Source organism: Taudactylus pleione, unplaced genomic scaffold (genome assembly GCF_031769625.1).
Source record: "Taudactylus pleione unplaced genomic scaffold, aTauple2 ptg000479l, whole genome shotgun sequence".
Taxonomy (NCBI): Eukaryota; Metazoa; Chordata; class Amphibia; order Anura; family Myobatrachidae; genus Taudactylus; species Taudactylus pleione.
The window spans coordinates 1,476,519-1,500,438 of NW_028284881.1; the positions used below are offsets into that span (position 1 = coordinate 1,476,519).

The 23,920-nt window shown below is 42.0% G+C and overlaps 1 protein-coding gene across 6 annotated transcripts in view; it reads right to left on the reverse strand.

Moving 5' to 3' along the window:
* RILPL1 (Rab interacting lysosomal protein like 1) overlaps positions 1-12,258 on the reverse strand; it is a 54,354-nt gene extending 42,096 nt beyond the window's left edge. For all 6 annotated transcript variants that reach the window (XM_088449148.1, XM_088449145.1, XM_088449149.1 and 3 more), the window contains exons 1-3: positions 11,723-12,258; positions 9,046-9,196; positions 353-471 (exon numbers count right to left, since the gene is read on the reverse strand). In XM_088449148.1, coding sequence (XP_088305274.1) covers positions 353-471; positions 9,046-9,196; positions 11,723-12,007 — 555 coding nt within the window. In that variant the 5' untranslated portion in view covers positions 12,008-12,258. The remainder of the gene's footprint in view (positions 1-352; positions 472-9,045; positions 9,197-11,722) is intronic.
* Between the last annotated feature and the right edge of the window lie 11,662 nt (positions 12,259-23,920).

A 23,920-nucleotide genomic window follows, 5' to 3' on the forward strand; every position in this document is an offset into this window, starting at 1 on the left:
CTTTGAAAAATGAGGGGGGCGCCAATGCTCTTTCTGGCACAGGGCACCAAAAAGTCTAGTTACAGCTCTGCATTTACTTAACACTTCTAAGGGTCCTAACAAGCAGACATACATATGTACCTAATAAAGAGGCCACTGAGTGTATTAGTATGCAGTTCGCTGATGCTGTATATTTTGTTACTTAACACTTCTAAGGGTCCTAAATGTGACATAAATGAGTTGTATTTTTCTCTTTAGTTAATACATACAGACAAGGTGATTATATATGGATGAGCAGATGGATTTATAGTGAAGATAAAGAGTTAGGGTTTTTTTTTCCTTTAAATAACCTAAAAATTATTCCACTACTCACCGCTTCCACATCCTCATTCTTAAGTACAAGTTCTCGGTCTTTGGCTCTTATTTCATCTCTTTGCTTATCTACCACCTCCTTCAACTTTTTCATTACTTGCCTTTCTCTTTCTGACATCCCTACAAAATAATTGAGGCAAACAACAGTTATTAAAAAAAGGGACAATTCTTGGACATTTGTAAACCAACTAAAGTATCTTCACAGTGTTCCAAAATGGTAAATACTTGCAAAGCATGTTCCCGTCTATACCCTGCTCCTCTACAACCAAGCCGAGTTAAATAAATAAAACTTTAAAAAAAGGTTTTAACATTGGAAAACCTGTTTTTGCTACGTGAACAATCTCAATGATTTTGGCTCATCTAAATGCATAATGTCGACATGCATCAAACACAATTGGCAGTTTTCTTAGAACAAGTATCTGTCACTAGAATATACTGTATATGTTAATGGTACTTTTAGGTTTTCAAGTTCTTGAGCCATCTTCTTAATGTCTGTAGGCTATTTTACCTCCACCCTACACAGATCACTCAAACTTATACCCCTTTCAAACTTGCTGCAATAACCTGGGTTATCGCACGTGAACGTGCAGCAACCTGGGTTACTGTGTAGTGTGAAACGGCTCGAGCGACCCGGCATTACAACCCTGGTAACAAGAATGGGTTGAACACGTGTTCAATCTGGCTTGCGATGCAGTGTTAACACGTAACACGGGTCAATGCGACCTGGGTCCCGTTCTCTGCATAGGATGAGCTGAAGCTTGGAGATGATCTCATCTCCAAGCGCCGACTCAGCACGTGATGGTGGTGACGTCATCAACCCGGCATTAAGCCTGGTCAGGCCACCAGTCTCAAAGGGGTCTCAGCCGGGTCACACCCATGATGGACCTGTGTACAAAATCCTGTATGCGACCCGGCATTGTGATTTGAAAGGGGTATTACCGAGTCCAGACAGCATTATGTATTAATATTATTATTATTCTTTATTTATATGGTGCCACAAGGGTCCCACAGCGCCTAACAAAGTACATAAACAAATGATCAGAACAACAGTGACTTACAGTACAAGGCAATGCAGGACTCAAATAAGCAGTAGGGTAGCAGAAATCATATGCAATATGCATAGAAGCTTATTTATCATTTGTAGCAGTGGGGACCCCTAAAGTGATCACTGCATATTACGGCAATAAGGAATTAATTTTCATGTCTATTTATCAATCTGCTCTTGTCTGTACAATGGCTCCAATAGGCATCCATCCTGGAGAAGAGAAAAGTGTTCTCTTTACTACCGGGTTGGGGTCCAGCTTGCCTACTGCGCCTGCCTGGCTGTGTATGTGTAAGGGAAGGATACTGGAGAATGATCCGAAGATCTCTCTCTGGAAGAAAATGCAATATTTCAACCTATAGACTCTAATGGCTCATGCCATTATCTATAGAAGGAAAAGAGAAAATGTTTTCCTTTGGAATCTGCAGCTATATAATTATATTTATAACACGGACATGTAATCACAGATCTTTAGTGTGTGTTTTTGTATGTGGTTTTGGGCCTATAATAAGTGCTTGAATTCAATTTGTGTAGTAAGCTTTTCAGATAAATAGGCTACAAAAAGCTTGCTTTTCATTGCTTGATACATTATAGAAGACACCGCATAAGAAATGAGGAGTGCAGTATCTTGGGTTACTTGAGTGAACACAGCAGATATTTTTGATATATCCTGTGTTTAGTCTTTAGCAACTATCAGAGATATTGAAATCATATAGAAACCGCTATTGCAGCATGATCTAAGGCAGGGGTTCCCAAACTGTGCGCCGTGGCACCCTGGGGTGCCTCAGGACACTTGCAGGGGTGCCTCAGGTTGGTGGTCCAGCACCAAATCAAATTATTTATGGTCAATGTAATGTAAATATGTGGACAAACAGATGCACAAACCTCTCCCACACCACATAACTGAACCTAAGGATGACAGGTAAGCACAATTTACTTAACTTTCCTACTTTATTACATTTTTTCTGAATTTCGCAATAACAAATTTTTGGGTGCCGTGAATGCTGATACTCTAAGGCGCCTTGATTCAAAAAAGTTTGAGAACCTCTGATCAAGGGGTTGTAAAGCTTGGTAATTAGGAGTTTGATACATGAGGTTAAAGAGTCTATCTCCTTGTAGATTGTAAGCTTGTGAGCAGGGCATCCTTGCAGCATTGTCTGTCTTTTAGGGGTCTATTTACTAAGCAGTGTTAGGAGACAGAGTGAAAAGTGATAAGGTGCCAGCCAATCAGCTCCTTACTGCCATCTCACAGGCTGTGTTTGAAAAATGACAGTTGGCAGCTGATTGGCTGGCACCTTATCACTTTTCACTCGTTCTCCTAACACTGCTTAGTAAATAGACTCCTAAACCACTTAACTGACGTGGTCATATGGGATGCGAACGCGCCCATCTGTCCTTCCACTGACAAGGTGTGACCGCACCTCCCCGCTGTGTTTTTGAAGAGGAAGTTTGTTCTACACGTGTGCAGAACAGATCTCCTCTGACTTCCCGGACTTTCCTGCAGACCCGGCAATTTCTGACAGATTTTCCAGGAAAAATTGTTAGTTAAGTGGTTAATAGTCTTGTTTTATTAAAATATTTGTCCCTAATTGTAAAATGCTACGTAGTATGCTGCTGCTATATAATTAAATGTTAATAATAATAATAATAATAATAATAATCTTTGCAACATAGAATATGTGGTCATCACATTCTGTAAAGAGTGTGGGTACTAAATACTAAGGAGTCAAAAGGGCAAAGAGTTTAGTTTATATAGAGGCAATTGTTCGGCTTGTATAGATCAACAACTTGGTGTAGGGGAAGAGAGTCGCTGTAGCACATATACCACTTGTACATGGAAAAAATGCTAAAGCAAAGAATATATTTCATACTGTAGATCTCTGGAAGACAACAGGGTGCTCTCAAGGGGTCACAAATGTGGCTCTCAGCTTCAAAACTACTAGCTGGCAAAATGTGCTGCATTACAACATCACCATTACAATGTAACCACTCAGCAGGAGCAAGAGTTTCCTCCCCGATTGTTTAGTCATGCTGGCTGTAAGGTGAAAAGACATCACCATGCAGAATTACTCAGCTGCACAGTCTTTGTGAATAGGGTGAAAATCACTATTGGTAAATTAGGTCACACAAACCTTTTGAGGGATCCTTAAATTATGTCTATGGTGACCATGGATTTGATGGCTTAGCAGTAAATTTGGTCCAAAAATATTAAATTCATGAAAGTAATGCATACTGTACATTAACATTCAAACAATAAAAATAATATAGCATTTTTGTGTTTTATAAATAAGTACTCCATAGCTAAACAGGGCTGTGAGAAGTCCTGCTAATGAGTGCATAACAGGAACCTTCATTACAACACAGATAACATTTCTAGCATGTTTTTATTATAACCATTATAACCGTTTAGAAAAAAAAAAAAGACATTGATCAATGTTATTATTCATAGAAATATTTTCTCTGGATTTGTTATATTGTATGGGATCAACCGCCCTGCTGAGAAAAAATCAAATGGGCCGATAGATGAATAAAGGCCAATCGAGCATGAGCACCCTCAAACAGTTTGGGTTTTCCACATGTATATTCTTGGGCAGAACCAGGGGCGGAGGAGACAATAAAAGGCAGTCGCCTCTGAGCGCTAGACCTAAAGGGGGCACCCTGACCTCCTCCATTTCTTCTGGTTCTGCTTTATGCACCCCAGAGCAGGAATAATTAGGGAGCCCAGAGGGTATGTGCTGCGGTCCTCGCTTTCCCAGAGCCCATACCCAGGGGTCTGGTCTCTTGGGTCAGATCTCCAGCAAAACTGCACCAATGTACAAAAAAAGGTGCAGGGCAGAGGCTGGAGTGCAGGGCCCTCCCTCCTTTGCTGGTTCTTCCCCCTCACACACGTGGGATCAAAGAGACATGGGATTTGTGCACAGAGAGATTACGTGAGTGATTTATACTCTTGTTTTTCATTTTTCATGGAATCGTTTTCTGTGTGTAATCTTGTAAGCATCACAGAGATTTGTTATTTTGGTCAATGTGCTTTATTGTTTTAATTTTCTTGTAAGAATAGCAAACTGATACAATGAGCACACATCCATAAGGTGCAGCCATGTTTCCAATTGATATTAATTCACAGCAGGGGCATTCAAATATTATTCTTGGTGTGACATATTGGGAAATGGAGGGCTACAAATATTTTTTCACTGTTAGCCTCCAAGCAATCAGATAAGACTTATTCCACAAAGAACCCTTATCTAAGAAACACTAAAACTAATTAAAAAAAGATTACTGACAATCCGATTTTTATTGATTTTAGACTTAAATGTTACTCACTGTGATGAGATGCATAATATGCCACAGAGCATTGTTCCAAATTCATATGCCACACAGTAGTGCCCCAAGTGATAATATGCCTCAGAGCAGAGCTCCCAATTCATAATATGCTACACAGTAGTGCCCCAAGTGATAATATGCCTCAGAGCAGAGCTCCCAATTCATAATATGCTACACAGTAGTGCCCCAAATGATAATATGCCTCAGAACAGAGCTGCCAATTCATAATATGCTACACCATAGTGCCCTCAAGTCATATTCCACACAACAGTGCCCCCAAATTATATGCTGCACATTAGTGCATCCTAGTTCATAATATGATGCATAGCAGTGTCCCCAATTCATTAAATATGACTATCACATGTAAATACATTTGTGTACCTCAGGCCAGGTTGCTGCAGATACAGAGAATAGACAAAGATTGTAGCATTGTACTGAATGCTGACCGCAGAGCTAAGATTCAATCTGAAATAACTGCAGATGGCGGAAAACTTATATAAGTGCTCAACTGCCCAGGTCTCTCCCCAGAGCAAAGGAGTCGGCGCGGCTCAAACCTCTTCAGCTCAAACACTGTCCAGCACTGTCGGATTCTAGGCTGAAGCTGGTGGATGGGAACTGAGGTCCGAAATTAGGACTGTCCCAAAAAGGTACAGTGTGCCTAAAATAAGAAGATCTCCACACAAAGTGTAATTTTCTGCATTAGTAAGTATCCCCTCAGGTAGGAGCTGGTTGGTCCCCACCCTCTTTCTGGCATAATGTGAAATGAAGGCACTGTGTGGCATATTGTGTACTGGCAGCACTACAATGTGACAAATTGTGAACTGGGAGCATAAAATGTGGCATAATATGAACTGGTGGCACTGTGTGGTATAATGTTAACTATGGCACTTCTATTAGGCATAAAATGAACTAGGGCACTATTACTATATGGTGCATAAATGAACTAGGGCACTATTACTGTATGGTGCATAAAATAAACTAGGGCAATATTATGGGGCATAAAAAAAACAACCACTGTGGACAGAAGTGTCTCTCTAGAAGGGTCCCTTAAAAATGTTGCAATAGGGCCCACAAAAATGTGGCTACGCAACTATGTTTTTTTTCCCCCTCATATATATGGAACATGTGAGGCTAGCAAATCATTTGGAATACTACGGAAGAAAAGTCTTCGGCAGTACTGATTTGCAATTTATGTGGACTGTTATGGAACCTTTAAGCACCGTTGTCTTTGTACCCTATCCTTTTCTTTACTGACAAATGGAGGAGGAAGTCAATGTCAAACAATCCAGGGTCAGGAATCGGGTCAGGCATAAAAGAACAAGATTGGTGAAAAGACAGAGATATGAACAGCCAGATAATAGAAAAGCTATAAGAGGAAATGAGTAATTATGAAAGTGCCTACTGAACAGTTTACGTGTGCCCTGCAGAAAGCACGAATGAGCCAAGCCTCACGATAGAGCCTGGTCATTTTCAGCCATGGGTAAGGATATAAGTATGAGGATATAAGTAACGGCTAAAACTGTCATCCGCCCATTACAAATTATACACATAAAATGTCTGGAATGTGAGCAAATAACGATCAGTATGCAAAATGTGAAAAACCTGGTTCAGTACTGAACAGGGTTCTTCCACACTACTAATTTTATAGCAATATCTAGTACAAACCATACCTCATACTTCTGTCTGTACCTCACTTCTTCACCTACAAGTCAGCTGCCCAGCGCAAACAGTCCTTCAAAGAAAAGGTGCTCCTAAATGTATCCAGTAACAGCAACACAATAAAAACAGACTATGCAAAAAAAAAAATCTTGCAAATCCTGATTACCAATAGCATTCCAATACTCCGAAATATTAAAAAGACAAGAAAAGGTTTCTATATCTAATTTTCTGTATATCACATTGGGAAGGTGGCACTTTATAGATTTTAATTTTTAACCAAAATTCACAATAAATGGGAATTGTTTTTTTGTTTACAGACAGAAACCCTATGCTCTCAACAATCACCATGACAAGTACATGTAGTCTCTTAGAAAAATTATATAAATATTGTGGTAGTCTGTTTCTATTATTTTACCTCAGGTTATACTATTTTTATATTCTATTGTCACCTCAGACTCGCCACAGTGTCAGACCTAAATTGCGGTAATGCTCCAGCAAAGAGCATTGACTCATATGTAATCACATCAGCTGAACATGCTTCACTATTTCCAGCCCCAGCTGATCTATTCTAAGTGAATAGACACTCTATGTTTATTTTTGTCTGGAATATATAAATATCCAAAGAAGTACAGCTAAATTTAAATATCAGCAGAGACCTGGACAAGGGTGATTCAAAAGCAATAATTAAAGGTAATAATTCAGGTGTATATATAATATTTAGAAGCCACGTTACTGACACAGTAACAAGGCTAATGAAAGTTGCAATGTACAGTCAAATCCCTATTTTATCATTTTCAAGGGACAAAATGTAAATAAGGGCTTTTTACCAGGGACGGAGACCCGGCAATTTCGACCCGGGTTGACCCTTTCACACAGAAAAAAAAACCTGTGTCGATCTGCAAATTACTGGGTAAAAATGCTTTACCCAGTAATTTGATTTTCTGTGTGAAAGGGTCAGCATAAGGCTAGAATCGGCAAACCCACCCGTCACTCAAATGCCGGGTAAAATCTGTTATTTTAGTGTGAAAGTGGTATTAGTAAAATAATGAGGAAGGTATATATATATATATATATATATATATATATATATATAAATAAAAAAAAAAAAAACATACTTCAACTCAAAACATAAGGCCATTTGGTTTATTAGGTTATTAATGCATGGAAAAATGTATACACATATGCACTGTGGGCATTCCTTTAAATAACATAGGGCCTGATTCAGTACCGATCGCAATCGCCTACGGATCGCAATTACGAAAATATGCTAATGCTTGCCAAAGCAGGCGGCATAGGGATGCCTACTGCTGCTTTCTCATATCCGTCCAACTTCGCTTTTCTGCGTATACACAAGGTATCATCGATATACATTGGCCAGTCATGGAGCATTTACAGCAGGTCTGACCAGCCACAGAAACTGCAAGTCTCGTTGCACGCAGTGAGTACTCAAGCTGCATATGCAATCGCAGTGGCTACTTTATGCACGCCCATGAAACAGCATTCAAACGGACAGACACGCCTGCATTTCTGCAATCACTCCCCCGTCACCACCCCCAAATGCTGGCAGCCTACCACTCACTTTGCGATAGATTCCTTTGTGCGTACGTAATCGCAATGCGATCACTGCGTGCACGCAGTGCGGCTTCTACGCATGCGCAATGGCAAACAATCGCTCGACTGCATCCATAATCGCTATTGTGTATGCTCCTGAATCTGGCCCATAGATGTACAATAACAAAAAAAAATTAAAAAAAAAAAACACATTAACTTAAGGAAAACAAAAGTCTTAGGGGCATATGTATTAAAAATCTTGCAAGTTAATATTTTTAATGTACATCACAGATGTAATGATCATTTTTTTACATGATTATCCCTGCTATGTACTAAAAGTAACTCACAGGCACAGCAGTTGCGAGAACCTCTGTACCTGAAAGTTACATCCCGGCCACATGGGAGGAGCCTTTCATTTCTTTGAAAGACACCTCCTGAAGCTAGGTACACACGATGCAATTTTTTGATCATACCGATAATTGGGACGATTTTTCAGCAAAATCTCGATCCACATATCTGTGCTACACACTATACAATTTAAATTACATACCTGGCGAATTTCACAGTGGATTTGCATATGTACGCCCACAAGGATGATGAGCACACACCCAATCCGGCCCTTTCGCCTCTCCCCAACGTTGGAGTTAGACAAGGCTTTTCCGGGCAATTGTTTTCCTGGTTCTTCTCTTTTTAGCTCTGGGGACCAGGCGTAATCCGATGGAGGTGGCATTTGGTTTAACAGAAGAACCAGTTAAAGGCCAAAATGATATAATTATTCCTCTTGCTCACACACCTATTCTGCTACCAAATAAAGATTGAGAGATTTTTTTGACTTGCCAGTTCTATATTACAGAACTGATATAAACTCACAAAAATAGCAGCACAAGACTCTAGGTAGTAGGTCAGATGTAGAGAGGGGGAAACATTAGTAAAACATTTCAAAAGTGTTAGAGCAGTGGTGGTAACAGGTCTACTGTAACACAGGGGTAACAGTGTGGTACAAATTGATGCCTGTGTGTGTAGGGTGCCCATTTTACCTCTGTAGCTCAACTAGCACAATCAAATCAATGATTGCCAGAAAGCCTTGAGCACAACTATTTATTATTACATGATATGGTTACCTTCATGCTTCTGAAATTCTTCCTCTGTTAGATTGACATCCTTCAGAGACAGATTTGATAGAAGTTGTTTGTTTTCCTCCTGCAGTTGGGCTATTTGACCCAGAAGATCCTGCGCTTCCCCTCTCCAAACGTCCTCCACCAGTTCTAGCTCCTGAAAGATCAGTACCTCATTACTGACACATTCATATCATGCCGCATAGCTCAGTGTTACAGACCCATCCGCTCCCATGCCCGTCTAGATTATGCTGTTAGGCAAAGTCCTACATGATTTAAATATAAAATGATGATACAGCTGCTGATCCTATTGTCAGTTCCATACTGTAGGAGGTTTAATCAGAAAAGATATATTAAAGTACCAGGGACAGGGACCACTCTTTATGTTCTTTGTTATAATCTATGATTGTTTGCTTTGTCTGTGTGTATTTATTTAGCCTATTAAATGCTTTGTATAAATATTTTCCTCATCAAGGTCACGGCTATGAAAGTGATGTAGTCATTTTGCCGGCGCTGGCATCCTGACCGTAAAGCTGGGCATACACTATACAATTTTCTGTCAGATATCTGTCCAATCTGGCTGGTTGGAATGAAAACCTGGTAATGTATGGGAGCCAAAGACAGTCGTTTATATGGTTTTAAACACTGACAAAAGGACAAAAAGTATTGTTCAAATTGGTTACATTTGTGTGTTTTAACCAATTTGTGTGAACAACCATTTTTGGCTATTTTCCAGTGTTTGTGAGCAAATGGACGACTGTCATTTGCTCCCATACATTACCAGGTTTTCATTCCAATCAGACATATTGGACAGATATCTGACAGATAATTGGATAGTGGATGGCCAGCATAAGTATTGGAGAAGGTTAGGGCTAGGCACTAGAGGGACGGGGGAGTTTTAGGGTTAGGCTAGGGTTAGGCACTAGGTTAGGTTTAGGCTGCGGGGAGGGAGGGGTAGGGGAAGGGTAATATACTTATCTTCATCTGTCGGCATTGTGACCCAGCGGGGATGCCAGTATCAGGATTCTGACCGCCAGGATCCAGAGCACCGGCATCCCGTACCCATCCCCTATGAAATGTGCAAGACAGTAACCTTTCTGCTGATTGGATGATAATAACAGGTACTATAAATATACAAGCCTTACAGGTTTGTCTGTAAATTTTATCCTTGCAACGTAACCAATTTCATAAGCATTAGATTCTTTAAATTAACATTTCAATATATCATTTTAGGATCTTGGTAAATATTATGTGTTGTATCTACTGACAAGGGGAGATTTTTGCCTGGTTTATTATCACATTTATTTTGTTACAGGATTTCTGGACCACTCTTTGGGTATAAGCTGGCTTAAGGCCTTGCAACCATACTGGCCAAATGTCCCTGTGAAACTCCTGTTCCACAGCATAGGTGGTCATGTACGTCTAGGACTGATATTTGTTTATAACCATGGTATGCGCAGGAGCTTTAAACTCACCAGGCAAAGCCAAATGCATCTCTTTCATACTGTAGGTGTAAACTAAGCACAGGCAGTTATCACATTTGGCCCATTCCCACCATTAATCTAAAGGTTTTCTGCTTTTGGCTCATTATACTTCTCATTCCAACCTAATTTATGTTCCAAACAACTCCAGTCAGTAAGGGAGCATCAGGGTTGCTGCATTTCAGGTGACAAATATATCCGTGTTTAAAATACATTAGTACCTTACTTGCAGAGTGTTGTCGGCCATGCTATCCCATTACATGAAGAGAGCTGCAAGTATATTACAAGTATGTGCTCACAGAATAATTACTAATACAAAAATAAAAATGGAATACAATATATTTAATAGAGGTGGTTGAGGATGGGGTGGAGGGAGAATCACTTGGGAGAGCCACATCAATTCCACAGCCCCCCAAATAAGCATTCATGACCAAAATAGCTCAAACTAATATAGAAGTATCTCTGCAACATTCATTAGTGTGATTTTACGGTCAAATTAAGCACTTCATAAATACTACAGGACTCCCTGCAAGGGGATATAATAATAACAACACTCATTTAAAAATAATCTATAATCACTTCTTTGTATCAGACATTTGATGTACCATGGAAATTGCCTCCCAGCAGTAACGCATAAACTATGTACTGAAAACCTTGCTACTGTTTTTTATGCTTGTAGTATAATGTTACATATATAGATACATTAAAACGGATGAAAATGAAATCTGTCATGTTTCCCACAAGAATACATGATTAGTAAACTCATGACCCGGTAACACAGTAATATATAAGAAGCCGTACAGGTGGAAGCCACGGTACATCGGGACAATGAGGAGATAACGGTGCAAGAACTGCATGACACCCATCCGTGCTGCATTAGCGCTGCCGCTGGCCCTCACATAGGGAAAGTGCTGACCGGGGGGAATGTAATGTACATCTGTCACACTAGTGATGGGAATAATATAGTGATGGGAATAATATAGTGATAACAAAGTGGTGATGTCTTCATGCAGCACTTGTACCCTCTCCTCCGGGACAGCAGCCTGAACCAGGCAGAGATGAGTTGTGACACAGAAGTTACATAGAGTGACATTGGGGTCTTTGCATGAGCTCAGAGACATTGGCAGAGTCCCAGCAGCAGCAGCAGCAGGGAATGTGGGAGCTCTATACCAATGTGTGTGTTCTCCTTCCCCTTCCCTCACCTTCTGGTGCTTCTTCTCCTTCTCTATCCTGTCCATCCGCTCCAGTCTCAGCCTGTCCAGCTCCAGCCTCAGCTCTTCCATCTCCGGGTTAATGTTGTTCCTGCTGACCAGGACCTCCAGGATCTCCAGTACCCGGACCACTTTGGGCATCAGCCGGCTTATGGCCTCGCAGCCGTACTGGTCTATGACCCTCTCAAACTCCTGCCCCACCGTAGAAGCGATGTCATACACATCCATGACGGTCAGCTCGGCCACATTCTTCTCCAGGGCTGGGGTCCCTTCCATGGCTTCTCCCTTCCTCCTCCTTCTTCCTGCCCTAAACGCAGCCTGCTCCTTAGAAGTAGCCGGGGGAAGGGCGGTCTCCACTTGCAAAGAGCTCTCAGATCATGTAGGACGGGATCTCAGTACAAGGACTACATAGTCCCTGGCTGCGGCTAGTCCCGGCCTTCTCTAATAATCCCACCAGTACTACAGGAAAGCTGCCAAGCAGCCCCAGCCAGCAACTCCGTGCGGCAACACGCGATCTAGTTACATGACACCAGAGGGCGCTACTGCGCATGTCCAGCCTGGCACCCACATTAACCCATTAACTGATCTATTCACACATATTGCAGCCTTATAAATACACATATAACTGTTATTCACATATATTAGGTTTGTAAGTGATTTTTAGATTGTCACTTTACAAATACTGAATCACCTTTTTAGTTTAAAAATTGTAATCTCCTGTATATGTTTAAAAGGTGTAAAAGGTGTGGAGTTTGTATGTTCTCCCTGTGCTTGCGTGGGTTTTCTCTAGGCACTCTAGTTTCCTCCCACAATCTAATAACCTAATTCGCAACATGTATGGACCTGCAAAGACTACTACGTAGGATGATCATGTTTTGTCCATTTGTCCATCTGCATTACTGGTGCCTTTGCAGATCCACCCATTCGATCCAAGTGCTGAATAGCCGGATGATTTAGAGCCGTATTCAATTTGAGCGGACCCACAATACTTTTCCGCCTCCCAGACTTTTCGCCTGTTTTGCAGGAGGAAAAGTATTGCGCGCGTGCCCGCATATCCTCGTATTAAATTTGAAAGTACACGAAGACGGTACCCGGCGAAATTTAAACAAGCGGAAAGTCATGTCAGTTTTGGGGAAATCAGCCTGACACCCCCCAAAAGATGCTCTGACATGGGGGTTAGCTATGGTTACCCCCGATTTGGCTTGCTGAAGGTATTTGGTGTTTTTAAATGGGCTCAATAGCTGCTAAATAGCGTTTTTGTATAAGTGGTGAAGAATAGTATTCAGGAGGTTTTTTTGCAGAAAAGAACTTATCCCAGCAAATTTGGTGTACTTGAAAATGGGGGCCAGCATATTTAAAAGTTGCTAAAGGTAAAATCCACCTGCCGCAAGCACCTGCAATGAAAAAAACACCAGGGGCATACTTGGAGTCTAGTTCGCTAGTTTTTAACTTTGTCCCCCAACTTTTTTTTTTTTTTTGCCCCCAAGTTGAAAGTGATTTTTAGGGGTGTTCTTAACTCTTTTAAAAACAAATAAAAAAATTTTGACGCATTTTACCTTTAGGGGACTGTGTTAAGGCTGCACGGGGATGCCCGCAATGTTGTACCCCAAAACCCCAATTCTGCTCTTTTTTCCGCCTGCTATTCATAGGTGAAACTTTTTCGCCTATTACATTGCATTGACTTTCTGCCTAGGCAGAAAGGCTTTCAAATTGAATAAGGCGATACTTTTCCGCCTGGCGAAATTATTCTGGCTTTTCGCTCAAAATTGAATACGGGCCATAGTCTGAACTCTTGGCCCACACTTGCAGTGTTAAACCTCACACATATGTCTGTGTGTGATTTGCTTTATGCAGGAATCTCATGTGCACATAAAAGAATACTCCTCATAATAACTGTAGTATCTAAAAAAAACAATTTACCTGAATTCAATACGATACTTATTTGAAACCACCATTTATGCAATACTTCCTTTATTTATTTTGGGTTTAGTGGTCATTGACATACATTTATTATGCTTGGTTGGAAGGACCAACGAAGGCTAATGGGTACTGGCTTTAGCTAACAAAGGAAAAATATATAACATAAAACACTTGCCCTACATTTACTTCTCCTGATAATAATGTTCATATAACAACAGGTAAATGTGCCTTTTGATACAAAAAAAATCAAATATTTTGAATGTATAATGTTGCAAGTAGTGATGTTACATTGGGCCTGATTCAGAGCCGTTCGCTATTTGCGGTCGATCGTTCAAAAACAAGGGGTGGCTATTCAAATGATCCGTTCGCAAATTGCAGTCTGTTCACACCTCTAAGTCTGAATGAGCGAACAAAACATACGCTCGTTTATTTGATAAAAACGCCCCCTGGCCGCTCGCATCATACGTCATGTCCGCTATTTATTAGATTAATCTAGTACATCGTACAGCGTATGAACTGCTCGCTATTCTTGTGGTTGGTTTTTTCAACCGCTATTTTGCGAGCAGTTCTGAGTTAAAAAAAAAACAAGTGACGTGGTCAATGACGCTGCTGTATTAATTATGCACTCCCTTAAAACGCCCGTTTTGACCTTTAAGCACGCCTGCGTTCGAATTCCACTCCCCCGTTTTCAAACACCTTCCCCTGTTACCACCCACATACGCCTCATTCTGTCACTCAAAATAGCAGGCACTCGCTATATAGCGTACAAACGATTTTCGGCCGCACTGACTGGTTCGCGCATGCGTACTAAAAACCGTACGCATGCGCAGATGTGCGAACATCGCTCGGAACGAGCGTACGGCCGCTAGCGAGCGGCTATGAATGAGGGCCTTTGTTCATTATTGTTTTAAGCAGTGTGACAAACATGGTATAGTACCTGTTGGTGGTGGTCAGATATCACTATCTACATAATGTAAGAGAACATTGCACTCCAGCCAAATACAGGTAAAATGCTAGTTACTGCATATTACAGCTCCAGGGGTCTAATTCTTGCAAAATCATGTTCTTGTAAAAGGAGACTTCTGTGTCACCTTATATTGCTGTATGCATTCGGCCTGGTATGCAATTAATTATTACATTGTTTAGATATGATCAATTTATTATCCAAAATACTATAACCAAACATCAATGCATTCATCTGACTTTATTTCAACTCTGCAGACAAATATATCATAACTTATATGTCATAGAGGAGCCCATTTATTAATGATTGCATATGCAATGTGATCTGGGCATGACAATACCGGCCATGATCGCATTGCAAAATGCGATTATACCTCTGGGATGTATCATCCAGCACAGGCGGGGACAGGGGCTCCGATAGGATCCCGCCCCTGCGATGTGCCCGGAGTGCTGTCGGGGCTTCTGCGCACGCACAGTCACACTGACTGCACATACGTGGCCACTAATGCTGGAGAGGCTTCAGGGGGAGCCCAATGCTGGCAAATTATATGATGTGTAGCCCATAGGGGTGACTGCAGGGGCCAATCTCCAGATTGCATCGCATTCCGGAAGTTGGTAAATTTGGCAGCATCGCATCTCCCATAGAAACCTAAGGGGAAAGCAGCTGCTTGCATGAATGGAGGGATCACAGCAGGTATCGGAGATATCGGTTCCGCACACATATCATGATAATGGTAATTAGACATCTTACTGGTAAAAACAAGAGACACTGGCTATTTGGATTTGTGCATACTTTTAAATTGAGTTTTATTACATGTGTATGACATTGGAAAGTACATATGCAGCGGTGTCACATGAATACAGTGCACTGCAGTATTTTAGGACAATAATAGAACAGCCTGACTTGTTTCCATTGTTTCAATGACATTACTTGATATAAGGGAACAAAGCTAGATTTTTTGTTTCTGTTGAGCACAAATACAAATCTTGGGAACACTGTTTATACAGCATTATAATGTCTGATACATTTCTTTACATTGTGTTTGTTGTCTTTTGTGCTGCCAATTTATTTAGCTGACACTTTGTAGCAGGTGGTTTTGGTCAGTGTGGATATGTCTGCTGGGCAGGGCTAGGAAACCTTCAGAGTATTGTAAATGTTTTCAATTGTATTATAGCAGGGATTGTCAGCTGTATTACATGTAAGCTTGCCTACTTGCACCAGGCATATCTGATTTGGGCAATCAATGCACTCCTCTGCATTTCACTTCAGATAGAATGCAGTATAATTCCTAGTATACGTTTTAGAAACAGTTTGCTTCCTATCTGCTTTTTTGCTTATCTATGGCCAGGACACTCCAAAAATGAATTAAAAAAATCTAAAAGCTGAAAAAGCTACCTGCATAATTATTTAGCCCTGTGTTATGAAAGCTCCACGTTTACACATATTAAAGATATTCCTCTAAAAATAGGCTTTTAGTTAGCCTCTACCTGCGAATCATCAAAAGGTCAGTTTTATGGATAAAATACCCCATAATTCAAATAACATTGGTCATATATTGTGAATGTGAAGGAAATCTGTTAAAATGAAGACCAAAGAGCATTCCAAGAAACTCTTATATATAAAATGAATTGATCTGCTTGTCCGGTTATGCATTTGGACACCCCTGCACCGATTTGGATGAAACCAATGCAAAGTGGTTCAGTTGGATCCTAGCCAGGTTTTAGGGGGGTTAGGGTCCCGGTCGGACCTCAAGTTGGTGTATTCTTATATAAAAGCAGTCGTGAAAATTAGAAGGCAACAATTAAACTCAAGTCAATAGCAAGGTAAATGATAATCTAAAGTTTCTAAACCATTTATTGACACATTTAAAAAACAGTCACACATGTGACCTGACATAGACCATAAAAAATGAAATAATAATAACAATAATAAAGAAGTATTAGAATCTTATTATAAACAATATAGATATTTCAGTAGAAACTGCACTAATACTTCCAGAACAAGAATAACAATTTAAAATGTTCTTTAAACACCGCTGGATTGTGCATGTATTGACCAATAGTAAACCCTTGTTGGTATAGGGTTAATTGTATAAAATGGCACGTGACCTATGTTTGGATAACACGGAGATCTGGGCTCCCCTTCATGCAGTACCCTCCATTGTACCACCCTTGCCATTAAGTCGCTCCCCGCTGGTCGGGTTGAGCGCAGTACCTCACAGGTACTAAGGTGTCCATTGCCTCCACAACATATGCTCTACAATTCTAGTGACTGCGGGCACTTTTCACGTGCCATTTATACAATTAACCCTATACCAACAAGGGTTTACTATTGGTCAATGCATGCACAATCCAGCGGTGTTTAAAGAACATTTTAAATTGTTATTCTTGTTCTGGAAGTATTAGTGCAGTTTCTACTGAAATATCTATATTGTTTATAATAAGATTCTAATACTACTTTATTATTGTTATTATTATTTCATTTTTTATGGTCTATGTCAGGTCACATGTGTGACTGTTTTTTAAATGTGTCAATAAATGGTTTAGATTATCATTTATCTTACTATTGACTTGAGATTAATTGTTGCCTTCTAATTTTCACGACTGCTTTTATATATCTATTTTCTATTTATGAGGCTGACTACCTCAATCAGTCGATGAAGATTAAGAAAGCTTTTTGGAGACTCTATTAAGCACCTGGGCTAGTGTGTTTATTCACGTTGGTGTATTCTTGGCAGAGCTTTGACACAAGGAGCCTATTCTGAGCCTTCCAATGGATATATTTGGATGAAAAATTCACAGAGTGGTAACATTGGATCCCAGAAGACATGCCAGATGGTTGAGGTCCCGGTTGGACCTCCTGTTGGTGTACGATGGGCAGAAATTTCACCTGGGGAGCCTGTTCTGGACCTTTGACTGGATGGATTTGGATGAAAACAGAGGGTTGGCAATTGGTCTGGGATGCCTAATGGAGTGTTTGGGGTTCCGGTTGGACCTCACAGCGGAGTGCGCTGGGCAGTACTTTGACCCAGGGAGCCTGTTCTGGGCCTTCCACTGGATAGATTTGAACGTCATCACATAATTTGGATGAAAACTTCACACTGGATCTCAGAAGACATACTAGGGGGTTGAGGTCCCGGTCGGACCTCCCATGGGTGTACGCTGGGCAGACCTTTACCCCGGGGAGCCTATTCTTTGTCTTCCACTGAATGGATTTGGATGTAAACTTCACAGAAGGGTGGCAATTGGTTTGGGATGCCTAATGGAGGTTATATACATGTGTGTGCCACTGATATATAGTTTTCACAGAATACTGACAATAGAGCTGGTTTGCTTATTCACAAATTTGAGATTCACAACATCATGATATGACATTAAGGGGTCTATTTACTAAGCAATGTTAGGAGACAGAGTGAAAAGTGATAAGAAAGTGATAAGGTGCCAGCCAATCAGCTCCCAACTGTCATCTCACAGGCTGCGTTTGAAAAATGAAAGATGGGAGCTGATTGGCTGGCACCTTATCACTTTTTTATCACTTTTCACTCTGTCTCCTAACACTGCTTAGTAATACCTCTTTTACATCGGAGCTAAAACCTGGGTTATTGCAGGGTTAACCCGGGCAGCTCCTTGGTGTAAAAGGGGTGAGGGTTGGATCGCCGGGTCGAGTGACCTGGCAATCTAACCCAGGTAAATAGCAGGGTTTAACGCAGGAGTAACCCGTGAAACCCTGCTGTGTGTACGGCGCACTCCGGGTCTTGATGACCTGCAGTGCGCCGCAAGCCGGACAATTAGTCCAGCTTCAGTGGCGCTTGGAGATGACGTCATCTTCAAGCGTCCACTTCCACGCCGGAAAAGCCGGGTCTATGCAGACCCAACTGCAGTGCGAGCGGCGCCGACTCGGGAATATCCCGAGTCAGCGCCAGGTAAATTCCGGGTCTGATCCGGATAGGATCCCTGTTCCAACTCCGGGTCAGACCTGGAATTTTGGTGGAAAAGGGGTATTAATAGACCCCAAAATCCTGAGGACGTGGACATCGTGTGTACAAGTGGTATAGCGCTATAACAATGTAGTTAAATGAAACGGTAACAACTTTAAACCCATAACATTATTGCCACAAGTAGATATATGTTACACACTCCCCAGAAGGAGCATGCAGCTATTATTCATAGAAGCCTGTCTATAAGCAGCATAGAGGGGCTGATTACGAGCTGATAAGCTCTGTGAGGAAAAATAACATGTATCAATTTATCCTTAGATACTTTGTTATTGACTACAGTGTTACTCTGTGTATATTTTAACACCTTATTTACAGCATTAAAGTTGGATACCACAGTGTTCAGTTACATACTGGAATATAATGAAGTTACAACAATTCCTGAGAATTGCATAATCAGGGCAAAATAATTAGCACTATATACTAATTATTTATAGAGTCTTGATTCACTCTGCTGTCAGAATTTATTAGGAGTGATTTATCTTCTTTCAACCTGGCAATAAACTACTGGGAAAATACCTTTATGTAATTAAAACAAAAGAGAGATTTCCCATATTTATTTAGGATTTATTCATTGTACAGGGGAGTATCCCTAAAGGTGCATACACACACAAAGATTTTTTGAACGATTATCGTTAACTTTGAGTCAAACGATGAACGATTATTGTTCATGCGCGTTCACGTTAGTAGTTTGTCGTTTGTAGTTCAATCAGTCTTGTCAACTCAACGATTTTCATTAAGTAAACATGCAAAAATCGTTTGTAGTTCATAAAAATCGTTCATTACATTTAAATGAACATAGTAAATGTACAACTTTAGTAGACGATTTTAGTTCATTTTTTCAAGGTAGAAAATCGTTTACTAAAATCGTTCATTAACTCAATCGTTGTGTGTGTATGCAGCTAAAGTTATAACTAATTACCAATTGTACATGCAAATATTGGGCCTGATTCAGCAAGGTTCGCAGTTACTTATACGCTTGCAACCGGCCGATTGTTGCATACTGCGCATGCGTAGGCTTTGCAGTTCGTGAGATAGCCGCTGCCATCGGGACTGCAATAGCAGAGGATACGCAGACCCATGGCAGAGTGATTGACAGGAAGTTTTGTTTGCGGGTGGTGATGGGGGGGGTTGGGCGAACGCAGGCATGCCAGCGCGTTGGGACGGCATTGCATGGGTGTGCATAAATTAGCCACAGTTATACCATACACAGCCTGAGGCCTCATAGCGTGCACTGAAGGTAGCAATTCCTGATACCCCTTTTCCACCTAAATTCCGGGTCTGACCCGGAGTTGGAACAAAGTTCCTATACGGATCAGACCTGGAATTTTGCCGGTGCCGACTCAGCGCCGCTCACACCGCAGTCGGGTCTGCATAGACCCAGCTTTTGCGGAGTGAAAGTGGTCGCTTGGAGATGACGTCATCTCCAAGCGCCACTGAAGCCGGACCAATCGGCCGGCTAGCAGTGCACTCCAGGTCATCGTGACCCGGAGTGCGCTGTTCTCACAGCAGGGTTTCACGGGCTGCGCCCGTGTTAAACCCTGCTAGTTACCTGGGTTGGATGGCCGGGTCACTCGACCCGGCAATCCAACCCTCTCCCCTTTTACACCAGGGAGCTGCCCGAGTTAACCCTTCAAAAACTCAGGTTTTAGCTCCGGTGTAAAAGGGGTATGAGTGAGGTCTGACCTGCCTTATCTGTGCGTATGGGTCCGATGTTACTTGATGTTACCGATTGTGTCGCTATGTTGCCCAAGTATATGGATGTGAGTAAGGGGAAGTGGGCGTCCTTATGTTAGGCTGCGATCGCAATGCGAATACAAACATTTGCATATAACCACTGATATTAGCAATTGCGTTGCGTGCGTATAAGCAGAATAGCCATCCTTGCTGAATCAGGACCATAGTCTGCCTCACTGGTAGGAATATATCTGTGACAATAAAGAACAGGTTATATTTCCGTCTCATGTTCGTATGCTAAGTTATGACATCATTGAGAGGTACAGGGATTAATTAGGAATTATACACTTGTGTGATTTGATGTCACTATATTTGAGAGTATAGGGAGGATAATTTGCCATAGATACTCCCATAATAATTATAATTACTGATAAGGCATGTAACAACTGAGCAACAACCCAGTATAATTACTGGAAGATTACTGAACCTAATAACAGGGGAAGGAGATTCCCCTATATTAACGGTAATTGTACTCTCAGATCACGTTTGGTGTGCTTCTATGACACCTATACACATGATATATGTAGTTTGCTCAATGAGGTGAATAATATTTGGTGGAAATAAGACACTATACGATTTTGACAATCAAATGTTTTATTAATATGAACCACACATTATATTGAGCAAACAGGGATTAGATCTGGATAGATATTTTTATATTATCTTGACTGTAACCAGAGGATATTACAGATAGTATATAGAGATTATTATATTACAAGGAGTCTTTTGGATGGTATGATAAAACTCTTGGCACATTATTTTAACCACTAAATTCTTCTTTCTTTAAATCTATCATTTTTAAATACTTTGCCATCTCAATAACTCCCAGAGAGGAACCATATTTATCGGCAGATTGACCCAATGTTCAGACAATGATAGATATCAGAAATGACCAGCGGGAGCACACATCGCTGGTCGTTTTTGACATTAAACTGCCCGATTTATGCCCGATTAACAAACGATTGAATGATAATGATGTCGTTATCGTTCAATCACTCTGTTTAATCGGCTAGTGGATGTGCGCCTTTAGTGCCAATACAGACAAATCTGATGAATTTTAAGGGGTTGAATATTTTTCTAAGCCAGTGTATTTCCAGCGTATGGGGCATATTTATTATTAAATATTTGAGGCATATTCCTCGAAAACACATGCTTTTGTGAGATACCGCAAATATTAAGTATCCCCTGAATGTAATATGGAGGGATCGCAGCAGATATATCTGATATCTTCTGCGGTCCCTCCATTTTTGACAGCAGCTGCAAACCCCATAGGTTTCTATGGGGTTGCAATGCTGTCATCTGCAGATGCCGTAGTGCTGCTCCAGCCTATGGGCTACACTGCGCAAAAATTACTGGGAGAGAGTTCCTCCGGAACCTTCCCCAGCAGTGGTCTCGGCACATATGTGGTCAGTGAGCCGTGCATGCGTAGTAGTCCATAGAGAGGAGTGAAGAGACTTCTTATGCAGGCAATTCACTCCGAGCACATTGCTGTGACGGGCTCCATTCAGATCCCCTGTCCCTGTTTGTGCTTTATCATACATTGGGGTGCTATTATCGCATACTGCAATGCAATCATGGGTGCTAATATCATGCCCAGATTGCATTGCAGTATGTGATCATTGATAGATGGGCCCCTAATGCCATTCCCCTCCCTGGAAGCTACTAATACTTTCAATCATGCCCTCATCATTTTCCACCTTAATTACTGTAAACTGCTTTTCCCCCGCCTTCCTAAATCCCAACTCGCCCCTCTCCAATCTATCTTCAGTTATGCTGCCCCTTCATTTTCCTGTGTCGTCGCTCTACCTCAGCAGCTCCTCTCTGCCAGTCATACCAGCGGCACCTTATACCATTCAGAATTATTCAAACACCTCTTTCTCACCTATAAAGCTCTAAACTTAACCCTTGAGGGGAATTGCAGGTGGCCAGTGTGGGGGCAAATGTCATCATAATGACCCCGAAATTCCATGAATTACAGCATCATATAAGGAGGGGCCACAATGACAGGATTCTCTGAGAACACGTTATCACTCTGAACTCCTGCTTGCACATTTCACTGGGAAGATGGTGGGAGCTGCTCTCCCATGAGTTTGTGGGGACCAGTGCTTAAAGTGATTCTAGAGAAGTGGTGAAACTCACTCCCCCTCCCCCCTCCTCAGTGTTCTTTTAAGAAAAGGGACAGAGCGCGCTGAAAAAAGGAGCGTGGTCTTTAACAAATGGGCGTGGTCACACAATAGTATTCCCAATTCAAATTAGTACAATCTTGATTCACCCCTGATTCACATTACACCACATAGTAGTGTCCCTTATTAATGTATTACACACAGAAGTGCCTCTTTTACACAATGCCCACATTTGTGCCCCTTATACACATAATGCCCACAGTTGTAGTGCTCCTAATACACATAATGCCCACAGTAGCAGTGCACCTTATACAATGCCCACAGCAGTAGCGCCCCTTACACATAATGCCCACAGCAGTAGTGCCCCTTATGCAATGCCCATTGTAGCGATGCCCCTTATGCAGTGCCCACAGTAGTGGTAGTGCCGCTTATGCAGTTCCCCCAGGAGTGGTAGTGCCCCTTATGCAGTGCCCCCAGTAGTGGTGCCCCTTATGCAGTTCCCCCAGTAGTGATAGTGCCCTTTATGCAGTGCCCACAGTGGTAATGCCCCTTATGCAGTGCCCCCAGCAGTGGTAGTGCCCCTTATTCAGTGCTCACAGTAGTGGTAGTGCCCCTTATGCAGTGACCCCAGTAGTGGTGCCCCTTATGCAGTGCCCACAGTGGTAATGCCCCTTATGCAGTGCCCCCCAGTAATGGTAGTGCCCCTTATGCAGTGCCCACAGTAGTGGTGCCCCCAGTAGTGGTGCCCCTTATGCAGTTACCCCAGTAGTGGTAGTGCCCCTTATGCTGTGCCCCCAGTAGTGGTAGTGCCCCTTATGCAGTGCCCACAGTAGTGGTGCCCCTTATTTAGTGCCCCCAGTAGTGGTGCCCCTTATGCAGTGCCCCCAGGAGTGGTTCCCCCTGTAGTAATGCCCCCTGCAGAAGTAATGCCCCCTGTAGTAGTGCCAATAGTAATGCCCCCTGTAGTAATGTCCCCAATAGCAATGACCCAGAGTAAATGTCCCCAGTAGTAGTGCCCCTGAGTAAATGCCCCCAGTAGTAGTGCCCCAATAGTAATGCCCCCGAGTAAATGCCCCCAGTAGTAGTGTCCCCAATATGAAAGCCGCTTACACAAAAAAGACCCCAATATTTACGCACCAGCGTCCACGTCCGTCCGGCTGGCCACTCCACGGAACTATGGGAGAGACATCATGATGTCTCTCCCATAGTGCACTGCGGGAGCCAGAAGCTGGAGCTCAGGTGTGATCTCCAGCCTCCGGCTGGCGCTGCGGGGAGAGAGCCGGGCTCCCGGCAAATGGAGCCTCCTTACGTCCCGGGCTAAGGTGGGTCAGAGGAGGCAGAACTGGTTCCGTCTGCAAATAGAAGTGACGGAACGCAGTTATGCCCTGTTCCGGACCACTTTAACCCCTGGAGGGGACTCACCAAAATGTGGGTGTGAGCTGTATCCACCA